This window comes from Rattus rattus, chromosome 14 (genome assembly GCF_011064425.1).
Source record: "Rattus rattus isolate New Zealand chromosome 14, Rrattus_CSIRO_v1, whole genome shotgun sequence".
Taxonomy (NCBI): domain Eukaryota; kingdom Metazoa; phylum Chordata; class Mammalia; order Rodentia; family Muridae; genus Rattus; species Rattus rattus.
This window is the reverse complement of record NC_046167.1, coordinates 25,062,677-25,088,497: the sequence shown is the minus strand read 5'-3', so window position 1 is coordinate 25,088,497 and position 25,821 is coordinate 25,062,677. Positions and strand designations below refer to the sequence as shown.

Here is a 25,821-nt window from a genome sequence, read left to right as displayed (position 1 = left end):
GCTTGATAGATTTTTCAAGTGGCATGCTCTCTGAATGATTAACAACCTTCGGTTATATTTTCAGAATTACACATTTCACTGGATGTCTTGTCTTTTCTTTCCACTCAGAGTTTCTTACAGCCATACAAAGATGTGGTTTATGCCTGGATGGACATTGTTAGTGATAGATAGATAGATGGTATATTGACAGGATAGATAGAGAGAAAGATGACTGCTAGAGAAATACATCAGTCATTTCCAACCACTACATTTTTTCAATCTCCTCTTGGTACCTAGTTATCAGAATGATGTATATTCGTGTCATGAATACACCTTTAAACTGCCTACTTACCCAACACTCCTAGTTGCTGCTGATAGATGTTTAATGTGGCTTAATTTCATCTTTTGTTTTGATCAAATCTCTACTATCTGCCAGCCAGTATATTCAGGCTCTTAGAAAGACTTTCAAGAGAGTGATATTGTATAAATTGTTTAGTCATTCAGCATAACTGTTTTATGCTGCAAGGTAGGAGAAAAACACTATTATCCAGCAAAATAAAGTAAGTACCAATTTAGGAGATCAGAAAGTAACTATATGGATCTAAAAATACAACTTTGTTTCTTGCTTTCTTTTGCCTAAAAGGCAGAGAGAGAAAAAGAGAGAGAGAGAGAGAGAGAGTTATTCTATCCAAAATTATATATACAAATGCCTTGGAGGGGCATAGAACATAAGATTTTTCTCTAATGAGGTCAGTAAAGGTCACCCACCCAATGGAGCACCCCTGAGCTGAGGCCTTCTGGTAAGGAATGTGAAGAGTCAGAAGTACCTGTCACAGACAGGAAATTGCATGTACCAAGACATGTAGACAAATACACTGAGTAGAAGAGAGTCAACCCAGGGGGGCGGGGCTAAACTTGAACATAGCATTGACTTTGACTTTGCAAAGAAACATACCATTGTGTGGTTTTGAATGGATGTTCATTTTCCATTCAACATCTACAAAGCATAAGTGATGGGGCAACCAGCCACACACAGTAGACAGTAGGACAAACGACGGGCCAATACCACACCCTTGGCAGTTCTCACACATAATAGCAACTCAGCGTGTGGTAATCCAGGAAACTTGACAGCCCATTGGCCACTGCACTGCATTTTATGAACACTATCATATATGTCTCATATTGAGAAAATAAGGAGAATAATTCTGAACTATTGAAAATTGCTGTTCCTAATAACTCCCAGCACATCCTACTCCATCTCCCACTACATGCTCATACACATGCACACATACAAACATACACACATGCCCACATGCATACACATACACTTGTGCACATGTATATATACCACACATGCATACATACACACATGTGCACTGCATGCATACATACTTATGCAAATTCATGTATACACACATGTGCACATGCATACATGCACACATGTTTACATACACACATGTGCAAATGCATATATACACACATGTGCACATGTATACATACATGTAGGCATACATGCATATATATACACATGCATACATACACATATGCACCCATGCATGGGATGGAGCTGACAGAAGGGATCTAGATGTACCTACTGAATCAGCATGGGTGTAGTATTGTCTGAGTTTTGGTTTTTCTTCCTATCATACTCCACTCCATAGATCTATTTTCTCTTCCTCTCAGGTTGTTCTTCCTTTAATTGATCAGTATTTCAAAAACCATCGCCTGTACTTCTTGTCTGCTGCAAGCAGGCCTCTCTGCACCGGAGGACATGCGTCCAACAAGGAGAAGGAGATGGTTACAAGGTAAAGAGTGATGGCCTCAAAGCTTTATATTTGATTTTTTTCTTTATGTTTACATTTGGGTCAGAGAACCAACCACAGGTCCTAGAGTAGAGGAGAAGGGTCTCCTCCTCTCTCCCCCGAGCCTAACACTAGGTGCACAGAGGCTCTGCAAGTTAACGTGTATGTGTTAGAGACAGGTCTTTATTTTTGCCATTTAAAGGAATCGGTAACAAAAGAAATAAAATACCATTCAAGACAAAATAGTTAGGGTGCAATCTCCAGTCATCAGCATAAACCAATCAAAATAACAGCCAGAGTCTCCAGAAGGCTGGAGAGGAATCTCCAGGCTGGTATTTATGAAAAAATTTTCAGAACGTTTTATGAACATTATTTTTTTGAATTTTTCTTGACAATCTAATATTTGACAGCTTTTTAAAGAAAGCAATGCCCTACTTAGACCCTTTTAATTTAAAAAAATTTTAAACTGCATCATGGTAATGGGATGAAATACAACAAAACAAAACATTCTTTTCTGGTATTTTCTGTGCCTTTTGACCTGGCATCTTAGAAATGCCTTATTTGGTTTAAAGTTGACATATTCTTTATAGTTTTTTTCAATATGAAGGTCTTCTGCATTTCTGGGGTGTATTTTCTTAAAACTCTGTTAGAACTCAGTCCACACAAAGATGGATGGCCATGAAGATCTCAGGCACCACACTGCTCACAGCCATCCCAAGCTTTTGAAATGCATCTGAGCAATATTCTCACAAAGAGAGTAAACACCGTATGAAGAGCCCTGGCTTCTCTTGGCCTTGACTTTCCTGCCATGTCAGAGAGAGAGTGAGTTCCTGGAACTGGGGCACCATCATCAGTGGTGGAGAGGACTGAAGAGTTCAGGCTTGAATAATATGAGAGAGTGGAACTGGCTGAAATGTCCAGCTCATTTAACTTCTATTACCCAATCCCCACTGCACATATAGACACTGTATCTGTCTGTCTGTCTGTCTGTCTGTCACTTTCTCTTTCGTGTCTCTGTCTCTCTGTCTCTGTCTCTCTCCTCTCTTCCTGTCTGAGTATCTGTCTCTCCTTAAATATTGATCTCCCTGTGAGGTTGATAAAACATACTTGTGAGCACAGCAGGGTCGGGGACAGTGCACAGTCGCACCCCACTCTGGGACTGCACCCCTTCCAACTTGGGCATGACCTTCCTCCCCAAATTCCCTAAGAAGGGAAAGGGCAGTCTTGTAGAATTTCACACAAGTACTCATCAATGTCTTCAGTTCCATGGCTCTGTGGACTTGGAGAACACACAAACAGCCAGAAAACCCAGAGGCAACCAGGACCCACAGAGCATGATGAACCTCGAATCTTCAGCTCTTTCTGTGGCCGCTTAGCTGTTTTTTAACAGAAGCCTTGTTCCCCAAGGGTGTCTGTGATTTAAGGATCACTTGGTGGGTGTAAACCAAGAGAAAATTTACAAAGAGAAAGCAATAAAGACACATAAATAAACCAAAACAAACTCTATGGTTTTCTTCATTTTTCACATGTTAGTCAATATCAGCCTTACTCTTGGAAATGTTACATGTCCACAACAGACAGTTGTCAAAACACTAAGTTGTATATTCTTAAGTACACACAAGTTTTTCTTGCTGATTATACTTAAATAAACCTAGAAAGAAATAGAACTACGTACCCCTGAAGCAGACTAGCCTATTGTCTATAAGCAATTTTGTATCCCATGGAGAAAAAATTAGAACCACAGCTTTCTAGCGCTGTCACCCAATGATGTAGTTGTGTGGCCCTAGAAGGCCACCAGACAACTCTTGCTAATGACATAACACTATAGGTTTTCAGTGATGCCATCTTCCATTTAATAGCACCTAATAGAAAGAGGACTGGTAAGATGTACTTTTCCCATTAGCATTTCCACAAAAGAAACACATGCATTTTAAAGATCTCAGCACACACGTGCCCACACACAAACACACACACAAATGGAGGCACAGTAGAAGTAGATTATTTCATAATGGTGCTTTAGTGTCTGCTATAGGAAGTTAATCTTACAGGGAAAATTCATACCTAAGCCAATAGATGAGGTAATGATAAATTAACGTGTATAGATACAATACACTATGTAGTTAAAAATAATGATGGCTAGAGATACCTAACCTAGGGAAATGACTTTAATAAAATGCATTTAAAATATTATTAGCCTGACTTGTAGAAGTACCTCCCTTTTCGTATTTATACTACAAGTAAGAAGTAGACACAGTTTTAACAGCTGTTTTCCTCACACAGTGTACAACCACATTAGGTGGCACAGCTCTGCCTCCAGGGGATCCACATCTTCCAACCACTTCCAGCACTTAGACTTTGTGTGTCTGTGTGGGTGCTTGTGTACACGGGGACACACAGGCAGGCAGGCAGGCAGGCAGACAGACAGACAGACACACACACAGACAGAGACAGACAGACACAGGGAGACAGAGCGGCAGAGACAGACAGATACACACACAGACAGAGACAGACAGACACAGGGAGACAGAGCGGCAGAGACAGACAGATACACACACACACACACACACACACACACACACACACACACACACACACACAGAGAGAGAGAGAGAGAGAGATTAAGTGTCAAACCCTGACCTTACTGTTAATACTAGACAAGCATACACTGAAATACATTGTTAATGCTGTACTGTTCATTTAAATTAATATTTAATCTTTACTCCTAGCAGTAGTTTCCTGGGTCTGAGTTAATTTCTCCCCAATTACAAACCCATGATTCTGTGAGACATTTTCGATACTCATTTCCTAGCACTCAACATTCTTGCCAAAGCATTTATTGTGTCTAAATTCAGGATCATCGTGTCTGAAGAAGTAAGATTTGGAACACAGGCAGTAGGTTAGGGAATGTATAGACTGTGGTTTGTAAGAATCACAGGTCATAGTTTGCCCAGAAATTCTGTCCCCAAAAGAGGTGGAAATTTCCCTTCCTGGAAGAATCAGCCTTTGGTGTCTGCTGCTCTTCCTGATGCTAGGTGGTTAGTGAGCCGTAAGATGAGGAAGAAAAACCTTTCTCTAACTCACTCTCCTTGAATGAACAGAATCGGAGACACGGAACTCTCCTGTTTCCAAAAGACCCTAACAGACTAGGTGTGGATCCATCAGAAGTAGCTGTGTTAACATAGTCAGTGTTATAAATTCAGTAGCCCAAGAGGAGCTCAGATGCTGCACTCGAATGCTGGAGGGTGGTGATGAATGCCCTTTAACAAGGTGAGGCTGCACCCATGTAGAGAAGCCACCGTGAAGCTCAGAAGATGAGGGATCTTGGTCAGAATTGCTTTTGTTTAAAATTTAGTAAATAAAATTATAGCACAAATAGTATACTTATCAACATCAAATATCACACCCAAGAGCTACATACAGAGATCTTTTATTTTTGAAATATTTTGCGCTGATAAATGACGTTCTCAAATCTGACTCAGACCTTTACAAATGAACAATTTCTTGAAAAAGTTACAAAATGCCCTATGTAATCAACTTTCATCAATGAATAAATCAAGCTGGGTATGGTGGCGCCTGCCTATAATCTCAACACTCAGAAGCAAAGCCCGTTAAATTATGAGTTCAAGGATAGCCTGGACTCCTTGGTTAGTCTGAGACCAGACTGAGCTGTTTAACCTGTCTTGTCTCAAATGAAAAAATAATCTACAAATATACTTCTAACAATCACTTAGTCCATGTTGGTATAAGGTAGCACAGAACTACGTGATCAAAATGTACTTTCCGGTGTGGTTGGTCTCTAGTGTTTTCGTACCCCTGGTGCTGGGGACTTGGGTGTTGGGGGTGGCAGTGGGGAGCAGGGAGCCAGCTGACCCCACTAAGGGAACCCAGTCTAGGTAAACCTTTACAGTCCTCCAGGAAAGAGTGCTGGGAATTGCTGACAGCCTGTTCCCTGGAGGACTCAGAAGAGAGGGTAGTCAGATGACAGAAACTCTGATCTGGTGGATTAAGTGCCATGGCAGAGCTGGACACTTGGTTTCTGCAAGGATCAGAAATGGCAGGGCCACTGGAAGGCTGGACATCAGGACATCTCGGGGTCTGTGCAGCCTGATCCAAGTCTTGGGGACAGGGTTAGGGACAGGAAGAAGGAAGTGGGGTATAACAATCAACACGAGCAAAGGAGGTCCCTACAAGGAAGACCCTTGGGAGGTCACAGGGCTGGGAAGGCTGTGTCTATTCTCATAGGTCTGGAATCTCCATGAGGGTAGTGGGTTTGGGGCTGTGGTACTGACTCAGGAATATAAGCTGTGGTTACTTGGGATGCCCCATTGATAACTGCTGTGAATTTCCTGAGACACCTCCCCACCCCCGCAAGGTAGGGAGATAAGAGAGACACTCAACTCACCCATCATCATTAAGATGCCTTGTGGTTACCACATCTGCCATTTCCTCTGACTGATCTTCAGATAATCAGGTCAGACTCAGTTTCTAATTAATGAAGTCAAAATCCAGGACGCTTGGTATTTACATAAGGAGCCCAGTTTAGCTTATAAGAGACAGTTTTCTTGAGAAAGGAGCAGGCACTAAGACGTATCATAACCTTTATGCCCAGAGTACCATATTTCTGTTCATAAGAAATGCCCATGATAATAAACAGGGGTGCCAGGGGCCTAGTAAATGAGGCTCTCCCCGTGTGGTTTTCCTGTAGTCCCGTTCTCTGTGAGGTTTATAGAGATGGCTTCTGTATTAATGAGCTTTGCTTTCTGTTTTAGTTTTGTTTCTTTACTTATAATATGTGCTTTTTTTAACCATGTTGTTAAGAGACGCAGAAATTCTTTCTTTACTATCTTACTCCACATCCCGCTCAGAGAACCGACCCTTTCTGCGTGACATCATGTTTGCTTTTTCTTTCCGGCTCATAGGTCAGCTGTTCTGTTTTTCTTTATTTATTTTTCTTCTTCTCATCTTATTTAATTTATTTTAAATTCCCCTCCCCCTGTCTTTTTTCTACCTTCCCCACCCCTCCCTTTTTCTCCTTTTGTTTTTCTTTTGTCCTCAGCCTGTTCTGCAAACTTGGAGTTCTTGTCAGGCATAGGATTTCACTGTTTGGTAAGGAGACCCTTGGGGAATTTCTGAGCATGGCCATCAGGGGCTTTCCTTTGCTAATTTCTGAGCATGGCCATCAGGGGCTTTCCTTTGCTAATTTTGCACTGCGTTGTGTGTTGTTATGTTGCATGGATGCATGACTGCACGGCTGCATGCATGGCCATCATAGGCCAGATAAGTTCCTGGAGGTTGTATATAAGTGACATTACCTATGGCAAAATGGAGGGCGATGACTTCCCTAAGCCAGTCCAATTCATGACTGAAAAACAAAGGGTACTTAATTAAAAGAGCAAAAGTCTGAAAATGGCAAGTTCTACCGTATTTTTATTTTGAGAGAGAAATGAAACCAGGCCCTTGGATTTTTTGCTCAGCTCTCTCTGGGAATTAAACAATAAGCTGATTTGGAATTTACCTCTCATTTTCAGTGTTCTCAGCTACAGATATGTTTGTCTCCTGCACTCCAAGCACTGGAGCTTGGTAATTGGGACCATAGTGCCCAAGAGCTTTGCTTGGTCACAGTGACATCTGTGGATCACTCCCCCACACCCAGCCTTTTTCTGATGTGTCCCAGGGTCCTTGCAGGTCAAGGTCATTCTCCTGAGCACTTCTCCCAGAGAGCCATGCAGGGTGGCAATCTCACCCTTGCAGGTCTTCCTACTTGGAACTTTAGGAATCTGCTGCTGCTGCCACAACCTAGTCACTCATCGATTGTATAAATGCCAAAGCAAATTTGAGCCCTTTGTTCTGTATGTTTGGAAGATAATTTTGGGATATTTTATTGAGTTATATGGCTAGAAATGCTTTCGGTTTAACTTATAGTTTTATGAAAGACTATAGATTTAGAAAACTAGCCCTTATTGGAAAAGTCACAGTGGATAAACTGAGGGTCTTACAGAAAGACAGACAGATACATACACACAGACACAAATAATAATTCTTATTAAAAAATTAGGAAGAGATTGGTTTTAGTATAACTAGCTAGTTTTCTACTGGATAGTCCTCCTTTCTAGAAGGCTCAGAACACTTCTATTTATCAGTTAATTCATATTTTACATAAATTGTCTGAGTTTTTATGTTATTGTTTAAGATATTTTAAATTTTCAGGGACTTGCGTTCAGAATGATTTAGGCTTAACTGTTTTTGTTTAACTTCTTATCGATAGACAACAATTCATTGGAAAACTCTTCTGTCAAGATTCTCATATTGTGTTCAAGTTTCCCAGGGTAGGGCATGTTCAGATACCCACTTTGTCATTAGAGAATCTTGTCTAGTTATGGATAGCCTTTATGGGAGGCTTAGCTGTTACTGCTAATGTTTATAAACTCACCTGAAGGCATAACACTGTGTTAAGCTCTAACTGGCCACATATTTCATACTCTTATTTTTTATGTTCTGTGTAATTTAATTCCCTTTTTAGAAAATCTATGATATATATCTGACATCTATGACAGAGTACATACATTTTAAAAATAAGAAACTTTCCATAATTATACACCCACTTAGTCAATAGTCAGGCCAAGACAATGTTCCCAACATTCCAGAAACTTTCATTATACCATTTTAAAAATAATGATAACCTTTCCCAAAGGAATACTAACTATATGGATCTTCCACCAGCAAGAATTCCTTTTGCCTGTTATTTAGATTCATATTTTCCCTTCAAGTATATCATCTAAGGGTAACTGACAATAAATGTGTAATATAGTGTGTAGTTCCCAGGCAGGGGGTAAATTATTCTTTCTTATGTGATCTTAATATCTATTTGGATATTGTATTTGAAATATATTAAGCTTAATGTCTTAAGATGTCTCAACAATCAGACACTCTCTGCACAGTGTACAGACTTGCCTTGTTAATAAAGTCTTTAAGTCTTAGCACACAAACTTTACATAGCACAAATATAGCCTGGCTTTAGACTCATGTGATGACCAGGAGGGAACATTGGGCTTTGACTGTGTACATGCTGCTTTTGAGAATTAACCATCTGTATGATTTCGACAAAGAGACATTGAATGCCTAAACCTTGACTTTTTTGTGTTTGTGGTAGGCTTAAAATCACCACTAACCTTAGAGATTTTGGGTGCCTAGTCAACCTAATATGAGTTAACAATTATCAAGACATTGTGGGAACTGTGAACTTGCTGTGTTCATATTCTAGTTTGATCCATTAGATTTTACCTATTGGGTTTATCCAAACTTAGTTATTAGCTCTTACCTAGGTAAATCAGATTAAATACAAAATAAAGTACAAGTGTAGCTATTTGAGGTAGATGCACATGACATCTTCGCATAGCCCGTTCCATGACTGCATGAGAGGCAAGTTTTACTAGAGAGACCTAAACAAATGTTAATAAGTAGATGCTTGCACATAGTCATGGTAATCTTGTTCTTAGTAGTTTACCTTATTTCATATATATTTGGATATTATTTTTCAAATTTAATACACACACACACACACACACACACACTCACACACGTCTTAGTTCAGAGAAACTGTCATGATTTGGAGCCAGATAAGGTGGATCAATGGTTAACAGTATGTACTGCTCTTGTAGAGGACCCTGGTTCAGTTTCTAATACCCACAGTGGGCAGGTCATGACTGTGATCAAGAGATCCCTCTTCAGTTTCAAGAGATCCCACTTCTGGGCTTTAATGGCACTCTCACACAAATGACTCACATATATAAACATAAAAAATACTTGAAAATAATTCAGGACTTTATTTAAGAACCACTTGAGACAGATTCAGATTTGATAATGGGTACCAAAACTGAAGATATGAAAAGGTACATATTAGCTTTCCATAGTTAGGCGTTGGAGACCAAGGGGGAGCAATAAACAGACCAAGTTCTTGCTGTTAGGGTCACAGTGATGAGTAGGTCTAGTAGGTCTAGTACTGGGGATGTTTAGTCTGTATTATCTGCCAAATTTAAATTCACATCCACAATTCTTCTGAGTAGTCACAAGATTGTTATGACATCTAAACCATGAGGATTACCAGAAGTTAGCTACCCACATTTGCATGTGCCTTCGATTTCCTTTTAAAAGTCCTTTCTTTATGTGAAAACACCCAGAGAACAGAATTGGCTAGCAGATCTCACACCGTGAACTGCTCATCTGGAGGCCCCTAAGGCATCTCTTGTTGTGTGGGAAAATGATAAAGTTACTTGTTCCATGGATAGATGTTCTCACCATCGGATCCTGGTGAATCAAGCAAAGTATTTTATATTGGGATGTGGGGGTGGGGATAGAAAGAAAATGCCATTCTGCTTAAATCCATGCTTTCCCATGTGAATTTCAAAGTCATACTAAGTAGATACATATATGAATTCTGGAAATTCAGTTGGGACTGGAATTGTACTTACAGAGTTTGACAAGCAACGGGGATCTCATTTGCCATTCCAAGAACCCAGTGTTGGCTAAAGAAATATTGTTTTTAATCTCATTATTACTTTCTACTTTTGCTAGATATAAAATCTGTATGCTAACCTCAAGGCAGCAAAAGCATTCCCAAGCCTACCCATCATATTAAATCCTTCAGTCATTGGTAGAGGGAACAGAATATGAATGCAGAGCAATCTCAGGGGTAGTGGCAAATGGCTGTGTGCCTGTTAGGTCTGTTAAGGGCATTGTTCACACACACAAAAGAAAAATCTAGCCCTTTAAATACATCATTGAATACATCATGGTCATTGTGTCTCTGCTGTATGCTAGACATTCTCTCAGGCTGTGAAGATAGAGAAATGAAGAATTTTCCATTTTGTTACCACACTGAAATCAACCTACAAACACTTTTACCTGTGCCACTCAAGACCAAAGAAGCTATTCTGTCTTAATCCCCTCTGCCCACTTTGAACCCCAGGCCACCATGTCCTGCTCAGACACCAGCCTCTTATCCTGCTCCTGCATGCCCAGTGCTTTCCATTTCTGTAGAGAAACCTGAGCATGCAAGTCCCTACGCTGGCTCGCTTGTGTGCCATTCCGTCCACGCCCACCATTACACCTTTCCTTGCCCGCCGTGCTACCTCAGTATCCCGGCGAACGCTCTCCTTCTGCAGTTAGTCATGTCCATCTGTGCTCAGGGGCTTTGGCACCATCATTGCTCCATGAGATCAAGAGTCCCCTCACCCAACGCTTACCTTCTTAGTTCTCCCTTAAATGTGGTAAACTCCTGCCTTTCTGTGTGCCATCTGTCCCCGTAGGGCTAAGCAGAAAGCTTGGCACATAGCAGCCTTATAAAAATATGAATGAAGGAATGAGAGACCCAATCAGATCCCACTCTCACAGACCCCCAATAGAGAAGACAGCAACAGATGCTCAAATTAGTAAGTGCTCAAATTGTAAGGATTTTTTTCTTTATTTAAATAACTCAAATGTTTTCCTTAGCAAGGCATGCAGTTCCCCAAGATATACACCCGAGGCAGTAGAGAAGTCTCAAACTTTTGACATGGAGGCTTTCAGCATTTTGTACATGATAAACGTACCGTCCAAAAACCTCTTTTGGTTTATCCCCACAGTGGCCTCAAACCTGAACAGACGATCACTATCACTGCAGTTCTCTACAATGTTAGCTGGGAGGATGTTGCATAGCGTAAATATCAGATGTTTAAGAGAAAGCTATATGTTTTGTTCAAGTTTTTCTATTTTCCAGTTGAAGATGCTTTCACCAGTGCATGGATCTTAAATTTCTACTTGGATAAGTTTCAAAAGTAATTGCTAAGTGATGTAATCCAGAGAAAGTTTCACCTGTAATCTCTTCCTGATTGTTAGCAGATTAGACTTACATTGACAGTTTTGATGTCTCCCTTCAAAATGCTTCGGGTATTCCAATAATTACTGCTATCCTCTATCAAGAAATACCAGAAAATTAATCTGGGTATGTTATCCCTAAAAGGGCCAGATTGTGCTTGGGTTGTTGGTCATGGTATAGACCATGAAAAAGAAATGCCTTTAAAACCCTAAGCACCTCTGAGGATAGTGACTATCTAGAACTGAGAGTGTCTTTGTCTTATGATGTATTTAAGTTGGCCTGCCCCTGATCTGGGAAGATCAACCAGGTCTATGGATGTGTAAGTGGGCTATTTGAGGAAGTGTTATTTAAAGAAATAACATTCAAATGCTACAAAAAAACTTACATTGAAACATGACTCATTATCCTAAGGATTCATAGAATTTGTGCATGTGTGCATGCATGTTAGATTAAAATATAGAACAAAGACTGATATAGTTTGACCATATTTTGGTAGTCAAATTATTTTTAATAAAGTCATTTCATTTGTTTACTTTAAAAAATACCCACCTCCAAGCATTACACACACACACACACACACACACACACACACACACACACACACACACACACACACTCCATTTATGTTATTTATAATTTTGTACTTTATTTACAAAATGGCAGTCAAAGTGCATGACTCTGACTTTTTTTAAGAATTAGGTTTTGAGTAGTGCAAAAGACTATTGGCTTAAATTCTGGAGAGACAGCTCAGTAATTAAGAGCAAGTACTGCTCTTGCAGAGGACCTAGGTTCTGTTCCCAGCACCCACATCAGGCAGTTAGTAACCGCCTGTAACTTCAGCTCAAGGGGATCTGATGCCCCTGCTTGCTTTCCTCAGTTACTGTGTTCACATATGCACCCTCCCCCCACATGTATAATTAGATGTACATGATAAAGATATTTAGAAATCAGTCTTTACAATTAAGTTCTGCTTTGCTTCTGTAACCTCTAGTTTTAATTTTAAAAATGCATTTAAAGGCAACTTCCTTTTTTTGCCAAAGACCAACAAAGTTTGGATAAATCATTCCACTTTACCACATTGGAATTCAGGCATATTGAGTCACCCCAAGGCCATTGAATAAAATAAGAAAGCAGAGACTTCTGAAGTAATTAAAATAGAGTTAGGATAGAGGTTTAGCGCACGTCATTTCAGAATACACACTGACTTTCAAGTCTGCATACCGTATGCGTTACAGTGAGGTAGTGTGGGGAGAGGAGTGTATCTGAGGAATTCAGCAAAAGTTCCTTCTGGTTTGCGCGATGCTTTCGAATGCTGCTGGAGCATGTCTGCTACCTGGTAAGACATGCTTCACCGCTTGTCTACTTACATGTGCATAACCACTCTTAAGCAGAGAAACTGCATGATTTCAAATTTGAGGCCTCAAAAAGTCCTCCTCATTAAGTTATGATTGAGCTGTGTGAATTAACCGACATTTGTGACACACGTGTTAATGGGACAGGACAAGGTTGAGAAACTCCAAAGGCAACTTATACAGTGTTTTATTTCCCCTTCAGGGAATGATGCCACCTCAATTGTGAACTGTCTTCATATTTTGGGTCAGACTTTGGATGCAAGGTAAATAGTCACATTTTTACCTAAATGAGTTAATATAGTTATGACACATAAGAATGTTTTAAAAGGGACTGCATATCCTTATTTATTTTTGTGGTTTCATGAATATTTTAGTTCAAGTGAAAAGAAACCTTGTAAATTACAGTGGATACAATTGTCCTTAGATTCTGGGGGCATAAGGAGGTTGTTTAATCTTTTTATTATTTCTCTAGCAACTAATTTTGTTACTGAGTTACCAATTATGAATATATCATGTATGAGTACCCCTTCCCCCACACATACCCACTCACACACTCACACCACACACATACACACACACACCATATACACACTGTCATACACATCCCATATACAGACTCTCTCTCTCTCTCTCTCTCTCTCTCTCTCTCTCTCTCTCTCTCTCACACACACACACACACACACACACACACACACACACACACACACACACACACACCCTCCATACCCAGGACTCTTACACATATACATACACACACTATATACACATACATATACACACTCACACATACATACACACACACACGCGCGCGCGGACATAGAACTCTCTGGAAAGAGGGAAAGATTAGTGGGAGGGAGACAAGAAAGAGGCTAATTGGAGGTGAATATGGCCAAAATATATTATATGCATATGTGAAAATATCATAAAGAAACCATTATTATACATAAGTAATGATGCCAATAAAAATACAAAAGTTGAATGTATTCTAGGTATCTACTGTAGTGGAGAGGTAGCATAGTGGCAGGGAGAGGGGTGGGGAGGCAAGGTTTTCTTCTTTGGTTGTGGCTGTCAGAAATCTAATCTCTTCCTTCCTAACTTCCCAGGACTGTGATGAAGACGGGTCTGGACAGTGTGAAAAGTGCTCTCAGGGCCTTTCTGGACAATGCGGCGGAGGATCTGGAAAAGACGATGGAAAACCTTAAGCAGGGCCAGTTTACTCACACCAGGAGCCAGCCCAAGGGCGTGACTCAGATCATCAACTATACCACCGTGGCGCTCCTGCCCATGCTCTCTTCCCTGTTTGAGCACATCGGCCAGCATCAGTTTGGAGAAGATCTGATATGTATGTAACTCCGGTCTTTAGGAGCTGGCTTTTGAACTAGGACCATCAGGGTCATCCCAATGGGCTTCTGCATGCAGACGCTTGGATCGTTACTTAATTGCATAGATGGGTGTACAGATGATAGAAACCATTTGACAGAGAGAGAGATCTCTTTGTCTCATGGACCCAGAATACAGCCACAGTTTTAGATTGATTCTTCTGCACTGTTGAAGCCTAGGTCCCACCAAATTCCCTGAATTCCATTGCATCTTTCCAGTGTTCATTTTCAATGGATTTGGAGCATAGGGACATGTCACCTTAAATGTTCTCAAATCATTTCTCAGTCCAACACAGACTGTTAACTGCACCACAGATTATTCCAACAAATAATATTATCTCTACCTAGCATGATCTCGATTGTTGGACTATGCCAAGCAAAAATAGCTCTATGGATAGGTCTCTGTGTGATTCGAGAGAGATTTGCTTACCTAGTTTGGGGCCAGAACTCCGAAGTTAACTTTAAAAAGTTTGTCCCCAGAATAACCAAAGTGGGAAATTAACACTTGAGCTGTCCTGACCTTTTTTGGGGCTGCTTACAGGAACACGGAATGAGGAAGGCTCTTTGGGGGAGCTGATAATACCTTCGGGGACTCTCATAGTCTGAGTTTCCCAGGTGATGGAGAGTACAATGTGAAACCATTGTGCTGTTCTATGGCTCCTCCTCTAGCATTGATAGAACCCTATTTTCACCAGGAGGAACACTGCTTGTAGCTCAGACTACAGAAGGAAATAGGTCTTACGTCAAAGATGATTTCTTCTGACACACTAGGGTATATTTAGCGGTGTTAGATTTAGAAAGCCATATTTTGTAGGTTTCTTTCTCTTTTAATCCTATCTTGTTCAATGATTTAAAGACATTTCCTAGATTTAAAGACATTTCCTAGATTCTCTGCTTGATTTTCCTATCATCAAATACTGTAGGAAGGGAAAAATGGAAAGATAGCTCAGTGATTAGGAGCATATATTGTTCTTACAGAGGACCAGATTTTGGTTCCTAAAATTCACTTCAGATGGCCTAAAAGCCCCTATAAATCCAGCTAGGAGGATCCAGCTGGCTTCTTCAAGTTCCTGTACTGACATGCCCATGCTCACAGATAGACAGATAAATGCATACATAATTTAAACATTAAAAAATCTTTAAATATCTCCTGGAGAAATTTACATTTGAATGTCAGATCTTTGGAAATATTTGTGAGTTATGGTAACAGACAGTTATTATATTCAACATCGTATGCACTGAGAGACCTTTTCCATGCAAAGCTCTGTAGAACATAGAACATCTTTACTTCTCTCCAGAAGAAGACCCAAAACTGAAAGTCATTCTTTTCCCCTCCAGACAGTCTCACGGTTTATTATATTCCTGAGCAGGTCCTTTCCTTCCACATACTGAGAAAGATTATTAAAATATTTTTCTCATAATGTTCTGGATGATCACAACACATTCACTAAAGTGTCTCGAGCTCCTTTCATGCAGGGGAGACTTTTGAAAAGAAGCCTTTATGTTTTATTTTGTAAATGTGTTCTTATTTTTCATTTTCCAAAGTTTCAAGCTTACTGACTGTAGTGAGGAATTCTGGGTTGAGTCTACACATTCTCAGGGTCAAGTGCTATGCAAGTGTTTACTTCTCAATGGAGACTCTCTCTGTTCTCAGTGGAGGATGTGCAGGTGTCTTGTTACAGAATTCTGACCAGCTTGTATGCCTTGGGAACCAGCAAGAGCATCTATGTGGAAAGGTAAGAGCTAACAACAGCCCAGTACTGACAGCAACTGCATCTCAACCCTCTTCATTTTGTATACATTTCTTATTTTTGAAGCAACGCAGATTAATTTTTTCAGTTCCTCAAGAGGAACTTGACAATCTTTAAGAATTATTATAAAGCACAGTGGGAGCATGGTATATAAAATTTAATAGTTTGTCTTTTATATAACAACATAATATATACATTTTCACCTTAGAGCTTGTAAGTCTTAGGAGAGGGACTGTTAGCATTGTTACTGTGTATCAGAAAGACAAAGAACTGAGGAGAGGCTTGCTGAAGACCAGACCCACACCAACCAACTAAACCCAACAGGACAGCTTGTAGCTTGTAATCTCAGGGCCGGGGACACAGAGGCAAGAGACTCCTTGGAGCTTGCTTGAGAGTGCAGTCTAGATGAACTGGTGGACTCCGGGGTCAGTGAGAGACCTGACTCAAAAACTAGGATGGAGAGTGGCTGAGGAAGTGACTCGGCATTGACCTCTGGTCTCCTGTTGTGCGCATACATGCCCACATAACCACGTGTACATGTATAAGCACGCAATGAAGTACAAAGTGGGCCGGAAGCTCATCTTCTCACGCTCCAGACAGAAGTGGCTCACCAAATGCTGTCCACAGGTAAACTAAGACCCAACACCACTCAACCCTCCGATTCTGGTGTCTATTTCTGACTATTTTCCTAACTAATAACAATCCTAGACTTCAGAGATTCTCAGCTAAAAGCATCCATGTCTGACAGAGTTATGACTTGTCAAACCCTTTCACAAGATGGGTTTAGATTACACCCTTAACTTTCGTAATGAAATACCCACGAGCTCAATTTTCCCTTTTTGTTTTAACTGTGCAGAGGTAGTAGCAGAATTCTGATTTTATTCTCAAAAGACATTTTCTGAATTCTTCCTAAATTTTTTAAAGTAGCAATATTGATATCCCTCTTGTAGGTTAAACTTACTGCTTCCCAATGTTACTCCTTTAGTTACTCAAACTTTTTGCACTCGTAGGCAACGTTCTGCACTCGGAGAATGCCTAGCTGCCTTTGCTGGTGCCTTCCCTATCGCCTTTCTAGAAACCCACCTGGACAAACATAATGTTTACTCTATCTACAACACCAGGTCTTCACGAGAAAGAGCAGGTAACACAGAACTACGCTTGCCTTTTGAGAAATGAAGCCATGTCTTCATGATGCATATGAAATTATTCTGTAGTGTTTTTTGTTGTTGGGGTAATGAGAACATTTATCCAGAAGTTTGATTTCTGAAGGAGCAGTGGGCTGGAATGTGATTGCTCATGAGTCCAGGTTACCAGAGGAGCCACTTTTCCTGGATTTCAGAGGAAAAGGAAGAGGAGGAAGAGGGGGAGGAGGGGGGAGGAGGGGAAGGAAGAGGAGGGGGAGGGGAGTAGGAGTTGGTTGCAAGGGGCAGAATGTGGGTGATTTCTTAACATAATTGGCAGATGGGATAGTTCATAATTTGAGACAATCCGTGCATATGTGGGCTAAACGTCCCATAATTTTAATAATTTCCATGCTTGTTCATGAATGAATAGACATAGACGCTAAATAGAGGGATTCCTGTAATACAGTGTTTTTAAATTACCTTTTTCAGTTATGATCTCTCAGTCTCTTTGTTCTCAAGAATTATTATTCAGCATTCTTATTTTAATGTGCACTTCCTCTAATGCTTCTGAAAGAAAAAAGCTTAATTGCTTTTAAGTTAATGAGACAAAGAAAAATGAATTCTCAACTAAAGCAGAAAAATAATCAGCAAATATGAAAAAAAGTAGTTTTATTGGCTTTCTTATTGAGTAGTCTTACAATAAGTCAGGAAGGGTTATGGTATTGTTTATTTCATTGGTAGATTTGTACCCTTCATTGTTTTTATGTTTTTAAACATTTGTTTTGTGTATATGGTGTGTGTGTGTGTGTGTGTGTCTGTGTGTCTGTGTGTCTGTATGTCTGTGTGTATATGCATATACTCACACATGTGACACACAGTGTTCATGTCAATGTTACATGACAACTTCCTTGTCCCATTTCATGAGTTTCAAATTTATCTTTAGCTGATTTTTCACTTTAAAAGTTTATTATTGGGATTCTGAGAAACCTAGCCAACAACTTTAGTCTACACCTAGATATAAGGTGTGTCTGTCTAAGACTCATGAGTCTATCTATGTGTGTGGTTGTCATATCATGAACCTCAGATTAATGTGTGATACCCCATGCAGGACAATCTGATCATTTTTTGTGTAGATAGCCCTATTTTCTCATGACTCCATCTAAAAAAGACATTTATTCCCTTGATATTGAGTTCAGATATTTACCATAGAGAGCCTACTAGAATTATTAATAGGACTGCAAGTTGAGCTGAATGATAAGTAAGTAAACTCCAGTTATTCTTCTAGTAGACTCTAGAATAGTCCAGACAATTCTCATGGCAAAATATGTCACAGATGCCCTCTAATGACTTTTTCTGTTTAATGTTTTTCTCAGTCGATTGATTTTGAATGATTTCTAATAATTATAGAATGTTTTCAAAACCTGGAATACATACCCCTTTACCTGTGAAATTGCTTCTCTGTGACCTAGTTACACTGTTGGCTTTTTGTCTTATTTTTTAGTGAATCTTACCAAATAAGGAATTTTAGTGACCTGAATAATTATTGTTTAATTTGGCTACTTTGTCACTTTTACCTCATGAATAAATGAAAGCAAAGGCAAAGGTATTGAATGTGCAATAGTATCAATAGTATTGTTTTTACAGAGTTTCTATATGTTTGTAAATAGCGAAAAATGGTTACGTTCAATCTGTTGATTTTCCTGTGTAATAATACACAGAGTCATCTTATTAAGGTTTTGTGAATCACTAGTCTATTGACACAAGTCAAGAAGAAAGTAGATTTATTACCTGATTATTACATACCTGATCAGGTTTCTATATCACCTCATTTGCATAGCAACAGGAATTAAATTTCATGATGTCATTTATCTTTTAATCAACTATTTCAGGTGAATAGGGGAGATAAGATATAAAAATGACTAAGATTTGAATCTTTCTTACCTGTAGGAGAGAGAATGAGGGAGAGGGAGAGAGGTAGGAGTAGGGGGGAAGAGAGAGAGAGAGAGAGAGAGAGAGAGAGAGAGAGAGACAGACAGACAGACAGACAGACAGACAGACACAGACAGATAGAGAAAGACAGAGACAGAGACTGATAGACATGGACAATAGAATTCAGAATAAAGGCTACTGGGTACTAGAAAGTAATGATATTCTAGAGCCCCTGGGAAGACTCAACACAGATAATTCAGGATGAGTCTTGAAATTGGGAAGTCAGAAGTTTTGATTCATTAGGGAAAATGTTGACTGGAGATAGCTCCCGCAAGAAGTGAGCAGACAATGAAGCAAGGCTGGGAAGCCAGAGGAGGGAAGCAAGAATGGGAACTGACACCAGTAGCAAAGAAGGTTCATTTACCAGCTACAGAGAGGGACTGGTGCATCGGTGAGATCCACTGGACAGCAGTAGAGGAGGTAAACACACAGCTCAGCTGTGTTGAGTCCTGGGAAGCAGTGACTAAGCAGCGCCCACTGCAAAGATAGGCAATGCAGTGGTTGTGAGATTTCCTGGAGGGAGAATCATCTCAAAGAAGGTTTGTCAGCCTTTAGCCATGGTGATTGATTGTATAACATCTTGCTTGAGTAACTCTGTTGGAGATTAAGTCAAAAGTTTATACCTCTTGTGTCTTGGTGGACCCTGAAAAAAAAATCCAGGATTAGACACCAAAATACGAATAAGTAGAACATAGAAGGTTTGTAATAGCCAAACAGAAGCCAGCAGTAGTATATGTAGTTGTCAAGATAAATATATAGGCAGAGGAAGAGAGGGGGCTAAAAATAGATCCTCAAAGAAGCCAACATCTAATTGGGCGATGAGAAAGAAGTGAGTTAAGGACACTGCTGTAATGAGTAGAAAGTTACAGGGACTGAAGACAGCGAGGATAAGGAGGGAGTAGCGGTGAATAGGGATACACAGAGATCTCTTGAAAATGGTGAGTCCAAGAAGCAGGACAAAGAGAATGCCTAATCTTATTTGTTGCAAAGTAGGCAGAATAGCTGTCAAAGAGCCTGCTAGAGCAGAGGCATGGTAGGATCGTGGGCAGGTCTTAGTCAGGGTTTCTATTCCTGCACAAACATCATGATCAAGAAGTAAGTTGGGGAGGAAAGGATTTATTCAGATTACACTTCCACATTGTTGTTCATCACCAAAGGAAGTCAGGGCTGAAACTCAAGCACGGCAGGAAGCAGGAGCTGATGCCGAGGCCATGGAGGGTGCTGCTTACTGGCTTGCTTTCCCTGGCTTGCTCAGTTTGCTTTCTTATAGAACCCAAGGCCACTGGTCCAGGAACGGCACCACCCACAATGGACCAGGTCATCCCCTCTTAATCACTAATTGAGAAAATGCCTTACAGCTGGATCTCATGAAAGCCTGTCCACAACTGAGGCTCCTTTTTCTGTGGTAATTCCAGCTTGTGTCAAGTTGACACACAAAACTAGTCAGTACAGTGGCCTTCGGAAAGAACTTTTAAATGGCAGCCAGCCATGATAAAAGGAAGAAGGTGTCAGGAGAAGGACAGACAGATTGGAGTTTTGAAGCCCAACGTGAAATATGGTGTCTGTTTGAGGAAGCCAAATCTGCCACAGGGTACCTGTTCTTACACTGAACACACGCCATTTTTATCTGTGTTTCTTTAGCTCTCAGTTTACCCGCAAATGTGGAGGATGTCTGCCCAAATATACCATCCCTGGAGAAGCTCATGACTGAGATCATAGAGCTGGCAGAGTCAGGAATCCGTTACACTCAGATGCCACACATGATGGAGGTGGTACTGCCCATGTTATGCAGCTACATGTCAAGGTGGTGGGAGCACGGTCCTGAGAACCATCCAGAGAGGGCTGAGATGTGCTGCACAGCGCTCAACTCAGAGCACATGAACACACTGCTGGGCAACATTCTCAAGATCATCTACAACAACCTGGGGATTGATGAAGGGGCCTGGATGAAGCGCTTAGCTGGTAAGGACTGGAAAGAACGCACCGTATCACTTATTTCCAGCAAAGATTTTAAATATTTACAAATTTCCTATAGTAATCTTCAGTGATTTCTTCTGTGCTCAGAATTACCACTGCTTAGTACTGTTATGCTATTTTAAAAGATATGGATAAGATCAGACATTTGCTAACTGCCCTAGTCTCATTTTTGCTGCCCTGATAAAATATTCTGACCCAAAGCCATTTTTTTTCCTTTTTTTTTTTTTTTTTTTTCAGAGCTGGGGACCGAACCCAGGGCCTTGCGCTTGCTAGGCAAGCGCTCTACCGCTGAGCTAAATCCCCAACCCCCCAAAGCCATTTTTGAAAGGAAGAGTTTGTTATAGCTTAGACGTGCCAGGTTAGAGCACATCACTGCAAGGATATCATTGTGGCAGGAGCCTAACGTGGCTAGTCCTGTCAAATCCATCAAGTCCAAAAATAGATAAATGATGCATGCTCGCTTGCTTGCTTTTACTCAGCTCAATTTCTCCACTTTTCCATAGTTTAAGACTTCCTGCATAGGTAATGGAGTAACCCACAGGGGTCTGAGTCTTCCACATCAGTTACCATAAATAAGACAACCCCCCACATGTGTGCTCACCAGTCAACCCAATATAGATAATTCTCATTGAGACTCTCCCCCAAATGATTCTAGGTTATATCAAATTGACAATTATAGATACTCATTACGCAGTTAATAATTTCAGTTTTCTAAATTGTTTATTTCTATATAAGACTATCAATCATAAGAATAATGAATAGTAACATCAATAATGATTATGTAGACAGAGACAAAAGTAAAGCTGGATTTTGAAACAACATGCCTTCATATTACTCTCTGATGACAATGGGCTCAGGAATGGAAGATGAAGTAAAGCATGTACAGTTCAGTTTATTATTATAAGATTTAAATTAAAATTCTGGAAGCTGCCTAAGTCCCCAACAGCTAGAGCAGCCTGGGTAATTACTTTCCGTATGTCCTCTTACAAAAATATTACATTTTCTCCAAGCATTCGGGTTTCAGCTATGTTTTGTATCTTGGGAAATATTCATGTTAAATATAGAAACCAAAAGCAAAAATGTTAAAGGAATGCAGAATAATCTGTGTGTAGTCTGAATTAATGGGTGTGTCTGTTGATTAAAACTAAAAACATAATACTAGTGTCTTAATGATTGATTTTTTAACTTCTCTCACATATACATGACCCAATGTATGTATGTATATATTTATAGATATATGCATATTATATAAATGTAATATAAAAATCCATCTTAAAAATTGCTTGTGTAAATCTAGACCTATTACTGAATGCTGACCACAATGTTATGTATAATCTAACCCTTCCAGGAGATGATGATGGGATAAACTGAGGGGACCTTAGGTCTCACATGGTAATATTACAGTGTTCTAAAAGTGAAAGAGCTAGAAGACTCCTTTCCATTGTTGGGCTTTGTATGATAATACTAAATTTAATAGTCTAAGTCTTTTCAAACTTTTATTCTAAATCATCAATCTTTTGTTAAAAAATAAGCACACTGAATTAAGTTCAGTAATCATGTTTAAGCATCAATTATGCAATTAGGTTACTGGCTAGAAAAATGGCAGGGACATGGGCTTTGTCCATAAGGAAGCTCTGAAAGAAAAAAGGTAGGAATCTCACTCCCATTTGACCATTCCAGCAATTCATCCTAATTTCAATGGGTGTTTTCACAGTAGAACATTAATGTCTGTTTCCAAACAGTATTTTCACAGCCTATCATCAACAAGGTGAAACCTCAGCTCTTGAAAACTCATTTCTTACCCTTGATGGAGAAACTAAAGAAAAAGGCTGCCATGGTAGTGTCCGAGGAAGACCACCTGAAAGCCGAAGCCAGAGGGGACATGTCCGAAGCGGAGCTGCTCATTCTAGATGAGTTTACCACATTGGCCAGGGATCTCTATGCCTTCTACCCACTCTTGATCCGATTTGTGGACTATAACAGGTACAATGTGTAAAAGTGACTCACCCCCCCAAGTCCTTCATGATCTGCTCCGCTCATCTGTTCATTTAGACCACATAGTTCTGTGACTCCTGAGCCATGAGCTTGCCCATGGTTATAACATAACAAAATATTAATACATACATTAATTCTCATTGGGCATCTTCAGCTTACAACTGGATGATATTGTTTGCTGGAGCCTTTCATGCTTTGCAAGTAACATATCTATTGTTATATTATTCCAGTTTCTATAGCAGAGACTAGAGTATAATCTGCAGATTATATAGAAAGAAATGCATTTAAATTGTTTTATATATATGTATATATATGTGTGTGTATGTGTACATTATACAAATAATATGTATACATATACAAAACATATACATATACAGCATATACAAAAATTGTGGGTGTGGATTATAAGCAACTATTTTTCAAGATAAAACTAAACCTTTAATTTTCTTTCTCTTTAAAAGCTGTTGGACAGTTACAATGTTTACAAATTTTTAAATGTTCCAGTGATACCATGAAACCATTATGAATTCTGTGGTCAGCAAACATGGCTTTAGCAGGTTGAGCATAGGAGCACACATTTTTATTTATTTATTTTTTTATTGGATTTTTAAATTTACATTTCAAATGTTATTCCCTTCCCCAGTTTCCCAGACATAACCCCCTGTCCAATCCACCTCCCACTTTTAAGTTTTGTATTGTAAATAGCAAATCTCTGCTCATAATCATGCCGAGAAAGTGTCCTCTGAATGCACAGCACTGATGATGAGGAGCACACATTTTTAATCCTAGCACCTGAGAGAGGGAGAAGTCAGCAAATCTCTGTGAGTTCAAGTTCAGCCTACATAGAAAATTCCAGGCTAGCCAGAGACCCTGTCTCAAGAAGAAAAAAAGAAAGAAGGAAGGAAGGAAGGAAGGAAGGAAGGAAGGAAAGAAGATAGGTAGGGAGGAAGGAAGAAAATTAAAAACAGACTTTGGTAGAAAGGATTTTTTGGGGGGTGAGGTGTTGTTTCACTTGATTAACTTTAACTGAGAACCTGTTTATCACATGTTCCAGGGCAAAGTGGCTGAAGGAACCCAACCCAGAAGCAGAGGAGCTATTTCGAATGGTAGCTGAAGTCTTCATTTACTGGTCCAAATCCCACGTAAGTATGAGAATGCAAATTATCTATCGTTCGATGTGTGATGAGGGCTTTGGAAAGGTAGACCAGTTGTCTGGTCTCTGCAGTCAATGTCTAAATACCATTTAAGTTTGTCTCTTAGAATTCCTTTGACAGTTTGGGACAGGGGGAAGATCACTCTGGGGACTTTAGGGAAATGGAGCCTTTTTTAAGCTCCATCTGTAATTTATCTTTAAAAGATACAATTTTTATTGTATTGTATAAACATTGAGATATTTATTTATATCCCACCTCTTTTAGACAGTGTATCATATGGCCCAGGCTGCTTCACCTCCATGTTCTGGGATCCTTTAGGATATGCCTGGTTTAAAATGACTTTTAAATATCGATATTAATGTTTGATATCTGTGGCACCTGAGGAGTTTTTCTTTAGGTTGTTTGTGTTCCTCTAAATCAAATGAAGTACTTCTTTTTTTTGTTTGTTTTGGGGTTTGAACATGCTGGCATAGAGAGATGCCCTGATGTGGGCCTCAGCCCTTGGTATTTTGAGAAAAGTCTTCACTTTATAGCTTAAACTAGCCTTGGAGTTAGCCTGACCTCAAACTTGTAATTTTCTCAATTCTGTGGGACCATCAGCATGTATCACCATGCCTGATGAATGATTCCTTATTTTGTGCAGCACATTTTAATGAGACTTGGCTTCTTTGGTGGTAATTTTGAGGAAAATGTATATTCTGGGATGAATCAATCTATTTTTACCTGCCAAAATCAGAGATGGATCAACAGTCCTTTCTTTCTTTCCCATATATAACACAATTTTCACTTGCCAAGGGGACAAATGGAAGGAATCAAGGACTAGATGTTTAAACATGTTGAAAACTGCTAGAAAATTGACATATATATTCCACTCAGCAATCATTAAACATCAATGAAACTTTTGTTTTAAAGAGTATTTTGGAATTAGGGATCTATTATAATCAGCAGGCTCATTTAATGGTTCTTTCAATAGTAGGAATATTGATATATATCTTTTTGGTTATAAACCTAGCTTTTAATGGCTGAGACATCTCTCATGCCCTGATAAATATATACATATATATCAAATTTATTTATATATATTGATATATTCTCCAAGGTTTCAGATGAATTGATTTTAGCATTCTGTTTCTAAATTAAAAGTACTTAAAATAATGTTATGGCATTTTTTCTTTTTTTTTAGAATTAGATGAAATACCTATCAGAATAGGAAGTAGAAAGTTGTTTCAAAGTTGTGTGTTCTGGAAAGACTGTTTATCCCTTGAAACAATATATGCCACTACCCAGCTACCCTGGACTGGAGTGGTCATTCTGTCATTTGGCAATGCATGATTTTATGACATGAACATTTCAAGCCTTGTCTTTAAAACATACCTATTCAGGATGGGCCTGGTGACATGGGTCTGTCATCCCAGCTCCCAAAAAAGTGAAGGAAGGATGTTTACAAATTGATGGTCTGCTTGAGC

General features: G+C 39.6%; 1 protein-coding gene across 1 annotated transcript in view; it reads left to right on the top strand.

Moving 5' to 3' along the window:
- Ryr2 (ryanodine receptor 2) overlaps nt 1–25,821 on the top strand; it is a 393,422-nt gene that overhangs the window by 266,011 nt on the left and 101,590 nt on the right. The window contains exons 62-70 of the mRNA XM_032885202.1: nt 1,663–1,784; nt 6,838–6,887; nt 13,189–13,249; nt 14,090–14,328; nt 16,020–16,101; nt 17,127–17,257; nt 20,871–21,191; nt 22,949–23,189; nt 24,256–24,343. Of these exons, the coding sequence (XP_032741093.1) occupies nt 1,663–1,784; nt 6,838–6,887; nt 13,189–13,249; nt 14,090–14,328; nt 16,020–16,101; nt 17,127–17,257; nt 20,871–21,191; nt 22,949–23,189; nt 24,256–24,343 (1,335 nt within the window). The remainder of the gene's footprint in view (nt 1–1,662; nt 1,785–6,837; nt 6,888–13,188; nt 13,250–14,089; nt 14,329–16,019; nt 16,102–17,126; nt 17,258–20,870; nt 21,192–22,948; nt 23,190–24,255; nt 24,344–25,821) is intronic.